At 38.8% G+C, this 13,118-nt stretch overlaps 1 protein-coding gene across 8 annotated transcripts in view; it reads left to right on the forward strand.

Moving 5' to 3' along the window:
- Positions 1–13,118, forward strand: part of PTPN2 (protein tyrosine phosphatase non-receptor type 2) — a 456,918-nt gene that overhangs the window by 226,556 nt on the left and 217,244 nt on the right. Inside the window, exon 1 of one of the 8 annotated variants that reach the window (XM_078687494.1) lies at positions 9,569–9,596. The exons of the other annotated variants lie outside the window; for them this stretch is intronic. Within the exon in view, the coding sequence (XP_078543620.1) occupies positions 9,584–9,596 (13 nt within the window). The 5' untranslated portion in view covers positions 9,569–9,583. Of the gene's footprint in view, positions 1–9,568; positions 9,597–13,118 lie in introns of those variants that run through there. 8 annotated transcript variants of the gene reach the window in all.

Raw genomic sequence — 13,118 nt, forward strand, 5'->3', positions numbered from 1 at the left:
TAAAATCTGTCTTTCGAATGGCCTTTTAATTAATGGTTTGTGATTCTTTTAGTAGATATTAGGGACTCCAAAAAGGATCAGTCACTGGCTATTTCATCTCTGCAAGGTCATTAACTAAGATTGACGATAAGTTTACTATTTTTTACTGAGTGACTCAATTAGATTGAACAGCGGGTCTCTGATCTGGAGGACAGTGCAATTAAGCAGCAGAAGTTTGTAGATGATGCCGAAAAAGAACACTCCTTGCTACGAATAAAATTATATTTGTTGGAAAATCATTTGAGATGTTCAAATTTAAGGTTTGTTGGCATCCCTGAGAGCAAGGCCGCCCAGGAAGGAGGGGAACATGCCCTAATTGAGATTTTGATTAAAAATAAAAGTGTGTTCACCAATCCCCCCAGCACATCTATCAATTATACAGGCCCATTGGGTTCCTTTTTACGTATCTCCGAATGTGAAGCAGCTGCAAACAATTTTGGTTTTCTCTTTGGATTACAGGGTCAAGAAACATATCCCATTAAGGGCAATTCAGCAGAAGGTGTTTGTATTGGAAGATGGCTCACAGTTCAGATTTATTTCTGACATGTCTATTGCGGCAGCTCGCCATAGGAGAGAGTTCAAGGGCATGATTGGCTTGTTTGAAAGCTCAAGCAGTTATTTATCGGCAAACTAAAAGTGCTTTTTAAGAGTCCTTTTTTTTATGGGTGGTTTACTCATGTACAGAGGCTAATGGTTTTCCAAAACCGTTCCATATGAGTTCAGTTCAAGGGGCTGTGCTTTTTTCCCCGCTTAATTTCGAGGATGAATGTAAGGGTGGGGTGGAGTGGGGTTCAGCAGAGTCTAAGGTGCCATACCAGGGCACCCATCAAGTGCGAGGTGAAGGGTGCAGGAGGGTGTAGACGGCGGCTTCCTTCTGTAGGGGTGGGGTGGGCTTTGGGGATTGTTTTGGGGTGCTGGCCAGGTGGCTGCTTGGAGGTGGGATGGGCACAGTCAGGGTGGTTGGTCAGCATTCACTAGGGGGGTGTATAGATAAAAATGGCGATACTGGTGAGTTTAAGTGCTTATGTTCTATGATAGTACAATGTGAAGTATTTTTATACATCTGGCACAAGAACGCTGTGTTTGCTATTTGGAATGATAGGGTTTTTTAAGGTGATCACCTGTAATATAAATGATTTAAGAAATAGAATACATAAAGTACTTTGCAGCTATCAGTTGGTTTACATTACTCAACCCCAATGTAATTTTCTGGCAGGAGACACATTTAAAGTCAAATACTCCTAACTTAACGATCCCCCTGGATTTTCCCATTCTATCTTTATATCTGCCAGTGTGACATGTTGCAGAGGAGCAATTTTTTTTTAAACCCCCAAAGTGGGAAATAACGAGTGAGTCTTGAGAGAGATAACCAGGGGGCGATGGCTCTGGGTTGGAGCACGTATAGATTCAAATCTCTTTAATGTTATTAACTGTTATGGCCAGTAGAGGAATATATGTTGCCTTTAAAACAAATGTATGCAGTTTTGATGGAGGCAACGCAGGAGATTTTTTTTTTGCTCCAGAACTTTGTGGTAGATAAAAGACAGCTAGAATTCAAATTAGGGCTTGGGTAGGTAGAGTTAAGGAATGTTATGGATTGTTGGACCCATGGTGCACTGCGAATCCAGATACTAGGCAGTTTACTTGTTTTTCGAAGCGTTTTAGGTCCGCATCACATTTTTTTTAAATCTCTGTATCAGGCTAGACTCAGATTATGTGGAATGGCTTTTCCGATAATTCAGTATTCTCTGTCCAGGTTGAAACTAGTTTGACCAAAGGTAGAGATATCAGATGGAACTTTGATAGGTCTTTTCTTTTGGATGAAAGCTGTAAAAACGATATTCAGATCGATATAGAACAGTTTTTAGGGCCAGCGAATACTCGGCCTCCATGTTAACTTTTTTGGAGACCTTTAAGGAATGTTTCCAAGGGTCAGGTTATTGCCTTTAAAGCAAAACAAGGTAATTCTCGTAGATCATTGATCAAGAAAATGCCAGATAACAAAGAAAAGGAAATCAGGATGAGCATAAGAACATGCCCTCCTTTTCCCAGTAAAACTTTAAAGCTGGCCAAACATAATCTCTTTGACTTCTGAAGAAGTAGTTAATGAGAGAACTGCGTTACAGAGAGCTTATGAGGAAAGTAAACTTGTGGGCCATGTATTGGCATGGTCTGTAAAATTTAGATTCAATGCTAATAGGATAATCAAGGTGGTGAATCCAGTCCCTGATTCTATTACTTTGGTTAGAGAGGCTATACAAAGGATTTTTTTAATCATTCAGCACTTTATCAGGCTCCTGCGGAGACATCAGAGGACGGAATCTTCAAATTTCTTGTTTCTATTCCCCAGCTCTCAACTGAGCTACAAGATGGTATAATTAAACCAATATCAGAGACAGAATTTCTAGAGGCCTTGGTCTCCATGGCTAATGCCAAGGCAACAGGTAGCAATGGTATTCCAATTGAGTTTTATAAGGAATTTGCCACGCTCTTTCAAGATTTCTTGACTAAAATTTTTAATGAAATAATTTCCGATGGGTCTATTTCTACATCCTTTACTGAATCTATTGTATTAAGTTTTAAAAAAGATAAACCTTCTCCTAATCTTTACAGGCAGATTAGTTAAATTCGGACTACAAGGTTTTGCTGAAAAAAGTAACAAATCTATTAGCTCCTGTTGCTCAGAAACGTATTCATGGCAATCAGAATGGTTTTCTTCCTCACGGGTCAGTGATGAGTAATACTATTTGTTTAAAGGCATACATATTTTTTTGTGACCAATAAAACTAGAGCAGCTGTAATTATAGTAGATGCAAAAAAAGCCTTTCTCCTGGTAAGCTGGGCAGCACTATTTCAATCACTGAGGAAGTTTGGTTTTCCTGACCAATTTTTAAAGATTTTGAAGAATTTGTATTCAGGGGCGGAAGCTAAGATCAGTATCAACTCATACAATGGAGGTCAAATACATATTTTTTGGGGGACGTGTCAAGGTTGCCCTGTCTGGCTGGTTTTATTTAAAAAATGTATTGAGCCACTGAGTAATGAAATGATGATTTAGTTCTCTCTCCAGTTTTAGGTATGTCTAAGCTAAAATGTTTTGCTGACGAAAGTATTTTGTACCTTGATGCAACGAAAGCCAATATTCAAAGAACCCTCAACAGATTTAGGTCATTTACTTTAATTGGGGGTTATTAGATGAATCACAAGTCAGAAATTCAAGTTTGTGATGCTTTGAAGGATAATCTCCCAATTGCAATCAAGTGTCATTAGGTGCCTACCCTCCCTGTTAGATATCTTGGGGTGTTTATACCTTCCAATATTTTAGATCTTTACAATTTAAATGATTGTGCAATGCTGTTTAAAGTTAAGAGATTGTTAGAGCAATGACATTTCCTATCCGTACCGATTATAGGTCGAGTTGCCTCAATTTAAATCTCAATCCAACCTTTTATTTTTATTCTCTAGTTTCCCGATTAAGCTCAGTAAGAACTATTTTAAAGAGATGGCCATCATTCAATTAAGGAAAGGGCGGAGGTTGGCTCTACCTGATCTTTATCTTTATTACCTGGCTCTCTTTATTGACCTTAAGGCTCGTCTATATGCTGATTCGCTCTCTCCCAAACACTTGTTTCTAAGGAAAATGGTTAAGGAGTTAGGACTTCCATTTTTGTTTGGTTGAAAACTAGGAAATGCCCCAAAAAAATAAGGTATAATACTTTAAGAGGAATGAGTTTGTGGAAGACTGAAATTGGTGTAAAATATAATATACTTGATTGCCACATGTTTTTTTCTTTGCAGGGTTGTAGCAGTCTGGATTTATAAGTCCCGGAGTGCTTAATTAACATTGGAATAGACATGGGTTTGGTATATTATCAGATTTTATAATAAATGGTAGGTGGAAAACCAGGCAACAGTTAGCTATCCAGTATTATTAGAGCACTTATGTTCTAGGCTCAGTTTTACACAAATTCCAGGTTCATGCGAGCCTTTAACCCTGATATAGGGCTCTCTACTTGGAATTTTATACAATTATGTAAAAAATAATATAGGAACAGGGGTGGGAGCACACCGCTTCACCTCCCAGCAAGGTGTGCCTCTGGCATTGTGGGAAAGGCAGTTTCAGTTACTTGCTTGCTTCTAGAGTGTTTGAGTGTTTCGCCACAGTTGCGCAGATAGTGCTGATCTCTAGATACGTGTTTCTGGTTCTTTAACCGCCATCAGTAGAGATTACAGTCTTTAAAATTTGGGGTTTGCGGAGTAGGCTGCCAAAATCTTTCTCAGGTCAGGTACCTCTCACAGGCATGCGGGTGCTTTATCCACGAGCGAACCTTGCCTGAGAGGTCAGCGGTGTGCTCCCACATCCTGTTGTCTATTTAAAGTACTCCAGTGAGTCATTGAGCTGACGAGCTCGTGGATGAAGCACCTGCGCGCCTGTGAGAGGTACCGGACCTGATGTAATGGTTGGCAGCCTACTCGGCAAACCCCAAAATAAAGACTGGATTCTCTAGTGATGACAGTTAATAAATCAGAAACACGTGTCTAGAGATCAGCACTATCTGCGCCAACCTTGCCGAAATACTCGAAAATATCGGAGCGTGCTACAAGAGACTGCATTTACCAGAATGCCAGGGGTGAACCTTGCCTGAGAGGTCAGCGGTGTGTTCCCACATCCTGTTGTCTAAAAAAAATAATATGATAGGGCTTGGTAGCTGGTATAAATTGATACAACAGAAGATTCCGAAAGAAATGATTCCTAAATTTCTCCATAAGGTAACATCAATAACTGGGTGCTCTATTTCCCCGCATCAGTGGTTGGATATTTCCACTTTTGGTCATAAATAGTTTAGAGTAGCAAACTTTAAAAGAATGAACTTGTTTGCCCAATGGGACGCTTTATTATTCCCCCCCAATTTGTTTTATAAATCTTTCTTAATGTTTCTAATAGGTGTTTTATTGTTCTTCAATGGCGCAAGGAGATTAGGCACATATATATATATATATATATATTTTTAAGCTTCCCAGTTTTGCAACTATTCTTGGACCAGATATTTTGTTTTAGAACTCAACAATTATCAAAAAGGATGACACCAGACTTAATAGTTTTTTTGGGTTGCTGGGAAATAAGGCTTTTCTGAGGTCTGAACAAAACTTTACTTTTTTAGCTGTCTCAATGACAAAGTCACTTATTTTACAATTTTGGAAAACTTCTAGGTGTCCATCATTTGCTCAATAGCAAGCTAAAATGACCAGTGTTCGACAGTTGAATATGTTTATGCTAAGAGGAATAATAGACTGCAACAATTTGAACTGTTGTGGCTTTTCTTTCTCGCTGATTAAAGGGGTGGGTAATTGTCTATGAGAGATGTGGGGCCATGCATTTGCACTTTTGGATCTTTCTCTATATTTTAAGTATAGCAGTTTTGCACAGTGATTCTTGAATTATTTTGCTATTGTTACAGTATTTACAATTGCAGTTTATATTTTCAATTGCATATTTGCATATGGTTAGATTTTGTTGGGCTTTTTTTTTTTACCAAATAAAGATCGGGATTGTAGTATTCTTGTATGATTGTTTTATTCTTGGAAATGTTAGTGTACAATTGTTGTTGTGCCTATTTATAGTTTTCAATTATTGTATTTGTTTATTATTCTAGCTAAGCCAGATCGTAACAGTAATACCTTTGTCACTTGGTAGTAGATAATTGGGAGATTAGGAAGGGATTCGTTTTTATGGTTGTCTAAAATATTTATAAAATATTTATTTTGAGCTTAAACTACTTTCTGCACTGTCTATTTATTGGTTATTTGTGTTAAAAAAATTACTGATTAATGTACAAACAAATGAAAAAAACAAAGGAAAAAAACTTCAATTGTATAACTTTTGGTAGTAAGGGTTATCAGACCTGGATTCTCAGCATTTCGGTATTCAAAATAATCCTTCCTTGATCACAGATAATTAAATTGTTCATATGTCTACAATTTAAGAACCAAATGACTAGATGGCAGAATCGTGTTTATAGTTGGGTTCATTACACCTAGAAAGGAAAAGGAGGCAAGTTTCTGAAGTGGCTTATGGTGAATTTGGAAATGATTCTGAGCTTGTGGAACAATCTAGTTCTTCTGGGGTAGCAAACCCAGAATTAGAGAATAGATGCTATTTAAATTTAGAAGACCAAGCCTCCGATCGAAGTCATTAACAGTATCCCCAAAAGGTGAACTACTCCTGATCCAGGTGTAACTGTAGTGAAGAAGAGTTTTTTTGGAATTTCTTTTTATTATAAGCAACATCAACAAGGCACAGTTCTTCCTGGTGGAGTACATACTTATTAACTTCAAGTAAGTCACAGTCCCCATGCATTTTCTCATGAATAACCAAGACATTATATTTGTGGACAGACCCCGGTGAACCATATGTCATTTTCTCTAGAAATCCTCTCCCAAACCCTCTTCTGCCTGCTCCTCCGGTGGATCACAAATATTTCCCCTGAATGCATTCCAGGACCCCCAGATCTTATTCCATTTGCGAAGGCAACCGCGATTGACAAATACCGTTCTTTCTGCTACCATTGTCGTGTCCATTTTGTTACGCCATGCAGTGAGTGTCGGCATTTCCATGGCCCGCCATTTCTGTGCAATGTTTCGTTTAGCAATCATCATTCCCGGCGTGGCCCAATCTTGCGCAGGGTGTGTAAGGTCATTGGGTTCCCACATATTTAACAAGCATCTCCTGGGCTGCAGTGTTAATGACACCGCCGTTGATTGTGAGATCGTCCTCATCACTTTTGCCCAATACTCTTGAATCTTCGGCCAGTGCCATATGGTATGGTAAAAGGTACCCTCCTCCCCGCATCGCCTCAGACAATATGGGTGTGGTGTTTTACCTATTTTATACAAGGTGACTCTGGTGTAATAGACCCGATGCAGAATTTTAAGCTGTACCAACCTAAGGCCAGAGGGTTACCCACCTCCTTTGGCGAGGCCAGTGCCTCCTGCCATGCAGTGTCGTCAATGTCACCAAGCTCGTGAGACCAGTTTTCCCTAAGAGATACAGTGGGATCTGGAAGGTTGTTAATTAGTTTCCGATAAGTGAATGATGTGGCCTGCTTATGCATGTATTCCGTCAGTAATCTATCTTCGAGAGGCGAAGCTTCCGGGAGCTCGGTACCCGGCGGCAGGGCTGCTGTCCGAGCATGCCTTATTTGCGTGTATCTAAAAATTTCTGCGGGCGCTAACTCATACTGTTGCTGTAGGCGTTCAAATGTTATGACCTCCCCCTTGTGCCACATGTCCCCCACCGTGGAAATGCCAATGTCATCCCACTGAGTAAAGCCCCTACTATTCCTAAGTCGTCTGTTGTTTCGTGTCCCAGAGGGGGGTGAGTTGGGTTATTTTACCTTGCCAGCCCAGTCTAACCTGTGCAGTGAGCCATATAGTAACTGTATGTTTTGCGGGCCCTATTAATGATTTGGCTTGCTTCTTGTCGTAGAGGGCGGACAACCTATTTCCCGGTCCCAATACCGATCTGTATGCCTTAAATGCCAGGTCTGCCCGAGGAGCGTGTATCCATTGGTTGACCACTTTTAATTGCGCCGCCCAGTAATATAACTGTATATTCGGGAGGGCTATAACTGTATATTCGGGAGCGCTATCCCCCCGTCGTACTAGCTGCGAACCAACTTGGCTTGTGATATGCACGCTGGTTTTTGTCCCCATAACATGCTGGAAACTTGGGCCGCTATAAGAAGAGGTTTTTAAACTTCAAGCACAAAAAGCTGCAGAACAGATCACTGAAAGGGGATGCACAGAAATTGTAGAGCATAAGTGAATACAACTAGCAGAAAAAAGCGGAGGCAGTCTCTACCTACTAAAAAAGAATAGAAAGACCTGATAGACCAAACTGTTTACCACTTAATTTCAGGAGGGAAACAGCCTCATGTGGAGAAAACTATTAAAACATTGGGATCGCCTTGTTAATACCCTCATCCTGGTTTAGGCAATTTTCAGCAAACCACAGCTGCTTTTCAGAAAAGATGCCTCACTCAATGACCTTTTATGTAACTCTGAATTCAAGTAGAGCAGCCAGAAAAAATGGCATTCTATCTCTAGACCAAGTGGTTTCTTCAAGAAAGTACACCTTACAAGATCTTTCACTTATTAACTTGTAAGAGCACGTTTGTGATCTGCATTACCACCTGCCCTTGCTCCCTAACATACATTGGCAGTACCATAACTCCCCTTAGCATCAGATTACAAGAACTCTTTAAGAACATCCTTATTTTAGACTCTGAACTCCCCCATACATAATCTTGCATTGCCTACCATGAACACTGTAAAGAAATCAAGTTCTGTTTTTATAGACCACATTCCACAAAAACAACTTACAGAGGAAATTTCAAATTAACCTCAAGACATACAGTCTATGGATTCTGAGAATGAACACAGTCAAGAATGGACTCCGCAAAGAGGCAGAGTTGGCTACAATAAAGCTATCCATTTCTCTTAAAATAAACAACCCCTCTTTTATTATTCCAACTTAAAGCATTGATTGAATATATTCTGCCTTAGCAGGGACCTCCTTTCTCCTATGACTTTGAGGCACAAATGTAGAACCATAAATTGTCATTTATGAATAATGACCAAACTAAGCAAGAACTTTAATATGACATTCTTTCTTCTCAAAATTGTAAATGAGAGCCAATTCATGTTTGCATAATAAATTATAAAAATCACTTTAAATTACTGTTATCGTGGTGTACTTTGCATTTCGCTGTAGGTTTCTCTTCTTGTATGTCTATTACAATAATGCCAGCAATTTGCTTAAAATGATTGGCATCAAGTTGTAACATAAGCTTAACTATATTTTTTTGTTTGCATGTCTGTTGCAATATAGTGTAGTGAGCTAGTAAGGGATGTTGTGTACCAGTTATTGGGATAGTAATGTACATATCAGGAAATAGAGTTGAAAATGTGTCTTTTGTACTTCTAACAGTTGTATACTTTTGAAAGCCTTCTTTCGGACATAAAGCACCAACTTCATAGTATCTTAAAAGTATCTCACTTAACCTCCTAATACACTGTCAACATACTTACAACATCTAATGTGAGGCCTAACCAACCAATACATTTTTTACCATGCCACGCATTCCTTTCACAGCCTTATATAAACAACCTTGAGCAAGGTACCTTTAAGTAGTAATATGATTTCCTCAGTTTAGAGGTTCTGAGGGGACTTACTCTATCTAGCCTCTTGGAATCTAATCTGTTTATTATAAAGTTTCCTTTTTTTATTTAAAACTGTGTCACCTTTTTCCATGCCACACATTGTAACCCAATTATAAGAAATACACTAAAATGTAGTATTAATGATGTCTTTGTTTTCCTTGGTTGCACTGTTTTCAGCCATGGCTAGAAGATTGCCCACCACCCATACAATGTTTTAGATGACCACAGTACAGTTGACAACAATACCATGCTTTGATCCTCGGACCTATTTCCGTGTGGGGACCATTTTCATGTGCTCCCTTTAGAATACACAGGCCTGCATATGACTTACCGAGGTATACATTTGACTCTACCAGTGGGACTACATAAACTACTAAAATGAGATTGCTTATTAAAGTATTGACCGATTGTGCTGTGTTTATAACCTTGTATCTAACCAAAACACGTTTCCATGACATGCTTTTTACTTTTGAAGTAAGTAATAATTGTGTCTTAATTTATAAATCTAGTTTTGTGTATTGCATCTCGAAGCTGCTATGGTACTTGAACATCTGTGCAAAATCAAAAAATAATGCACATTTAGATTTCCCGAATGTGTTCTTACAGTCTGATATATATTTCACTTTACCGTCTTGAGAAATCCCTAAGCGATCTGTACCCTAAGGAGGTGAAACGTGTTATATTTGATGTTATTACTTCTATAGAAAAAGAATATATACAAAAACCAACAAGGCTTATGTCAAGATTGTATGTCTTGTGAACACCAATAAAAAGAACACTATAATAATCACCACAACAAGACTTGTATAAGAATAATTTCAATACAGCCCTAAGAGTATTCTTCTAAAACTGTTTTATGAATGAAACCAATACATAAATACATTGCACTGTTATTGTTTGAAATAAATATAACCTCATGCTTTATGTTCCCCTGATTAGAAGTTTCATACATTACTTCATGTGCTTTGGTACAAACCCCTTGCTTGTGATTGAATGAGTTTCCGGTCAGTCTCAGTTCCTTGTTTTTGATTGGGTCATGTTCTCTGTTTTTGTTTCTCCCCTAGTGCATTTCGTCTGTTCCCTTGCAACAAAATGGATGAAGTGTATCCTACCATTGATGAACTTATGGAACTAGATCTTTTTTTTAATGTACTTTTTATTTTTTATATAGCACTCTAAGGGCCAGATGTATGAAGCGATAGTCGCAAATACTTGTCTCAATGTGGGTACCAGTATTTTTGCGACCAGTGTGATATTTTGTGAACCAACTTGTGTACTAATAATGGTGGCATGCTGGGGTCATCAGACAACCATGTCTATGATTGTTTTTAAATAAAGCAATTGTTTTAATGCATCCGGTATTACTTCATAAAAAACAATGTGTTTTTCTTTTAAAAAAGACAAATTTAAGTAACATTTTTTTTTAAGTAGGCAGTGGTTCATGTTTTTGCCCATATTCACAAAGGGGTAGTGGGTTGGCACAAAATGCATGTAGGCTGTGAAATATTAATATTTTACGACAAAGTTGTATTCACAAAACTTTAATACACCCCATTCCGAATCCGTATTTGGAAGGGACAAACTGGCTGTCTTGGTGATACCCCGGATGTTTTCCTGCAGCGCTTTTCCTGTGCTTGTTGGTGCCCCCCGTTTCCCCAGTTTTCTCTCCCTCCTTTGCCAATCTGCCACCGTTTGTTTCCTGGTTTCTCTGTCCTTCTCCATGCTGGCCGCTTTTATTGACTGGCACTGCTTGAATGCTTAGAAAGTGTAGAGCCTTTGAGACAACTGACCACCTTGAAAGGCTACCTTTTACGCTACCGGGTGTAGTGATGTAACACTATGCCCATCTTGAAAGTACAGAAAATATTTTCAACTATCAAAGTAGCTACCATGTTGCCTGGCTTGACCTGACTCAATGCACAGCCATCTTTAAAGAATGAAAACCTATTCTATACTTTCAAGATGACTGCCATGTTGCGTCACTCATCCTGGTGGACATAAGAAAATTAGCAATAGACTTTCTATTTTATGTATATATTACACAACAAAATAACTAGAAATACAATTTCAGGATAGCTGTTCTGTCCTATTTGCTTTACAAATGCTAGCACATTATAGAAAGCATCCTGGAATAGGTTAGCAAGCCAATATCTGGGCGACCACAAAGAATTTATAAAGTGAGACTGGTTGGTTTTGCCAATGCTTGTTACTCTTCCTGTCTTTATGCACCCGCCAAACAGTGCTTAGAATGGGTGCATATTCTGTGCTCTGAGAATGAGAATTGTGTTTGTGTGGAGGTGGTATGCCAGAAATTGATTTAGTAAATTAACATATAATAAGAAACGCTAGTGCATTAGCCCAACAACAGTGCCCTAATGATTTTAGTCTTTCAGACCATATGACACTTGTGACTGAAAAAATGTTTATAAATAGTGAGAAATAATGTGCAAAGCTAATGTGACTTAAAACATTACATTAATGCAAAAGTTGTACTAGGCAATCATACATAAACATGCTAGGCCTAATATGCGAGACACTGCCATATTTAAGTTAACAGAGCTAAGAAATTGTAAATTCAGCATTTAAACTTGATCTTGACCTTTTAAACTGACTTTTTTTCCCAATGAACAGCTGCCTGTACAAAATGTCTTAACAAATAATGCTAATCTTCGACCTTATCAGGAGGTTGCCTCCGCTTCCCTGCGTTTTACGCCCAGTTTTCTTTTGCAGCTCAGCACTAATAGTTTCCATTTGTAATACTGCAACTGGTTATAAAATGTTGATCACTGAAATAGTAACATATATCTTAAATAAAACAACAACGCTGATATACCAACATAGTTCTGTATGTAACAGCTCGAAAAGCATCCATGTGCATGAAGCTGGTTACTTTAAATAAATTGTTTCTTGTAAAAAATAAATAAATAAAAAAGTTACAGCCCGTTCTGTTTACTCTCGGGGTCGTTGCAGTTTTTTCTCTATTGACTGTAGATTTTCATCTTTACGAGCATTATGTCAAGGTTCAATTTGTCAGAATTTTTCTCGCAGTGAATGTCCTTTATTCCAGTCACATTGATTATAATACAATAACGCTGCCTTGTTTATTTGAAAAAAAGAGAAAGTTGCATTTATAGCCTGTCGGCTGCAAGCCATGTTCCCGGCAGGCAGTTTAAAAAAAAATCGAGTACCTACTCCCGCTACCAAAGCAGCGATCATTTGAGCACTGTGATGGATGGATTTAGGGAAACCCGAGCAAACTACTGTTGCAGATATTGGCAGCTTGGCTGCTTGGAATGGTGCAGTCCAATTTCTGGCAGCCTTCTAACACGGTTTACAGTAATACAATTTTGAAATAACTGAAGGATGAGTCATAAGGGGCAGCATCATCTTCCCGTAAAAGTGCAAATCCATGGTGGCTTCCTAAACTGATAAAATGCATGGCGGGCTCTAAATGAGGCAGAGGAAGGAGTAAAGGATCCCACTGAACTGAGAAACCAACCCACCGCTATAAAATGTCCGCCACTCATAAATCAGCCCCGTAGTCCATGTGTGTGCAGTGCAGGGCAAGGAGAGAGCTAATCGAAGCGGTGACCGTTACTGTAACGGCTCTGCACTGTGACCTCGCACTTCTTGGCAACTGCAATGTTTGCTGTGATTGTGATTAGGGACTGCATCCCCCAGTGGGTTACTTTATGTAGCTGATATAACCTTAATGCTCGAGGTTTAATAATTACACGCATTCATTTTATGACGAGCAATATTGGAATTATGTTGATGCCTCTGTTCCCATTATAACCTCAACATTCATTGAACGCGGGATGAAAGGCTAAATACTGTCCTATATAAACTTGCCTTGT

Source organism: Lissotriton helveticus, chromosome 4_1, assembly GCF_964261635.1.
Source record: "Lissotriton helveticus chromosome 4_1, aLisHel1.1, whole genome shotgun sequence".
Taxonomy (NCBI): domain Eukaryota; kingdom Metazoa; phylum Chordata; class Amphibia; order Caudata; family Salamandridae; genus Lissotriton; species Lissotriton helveticus.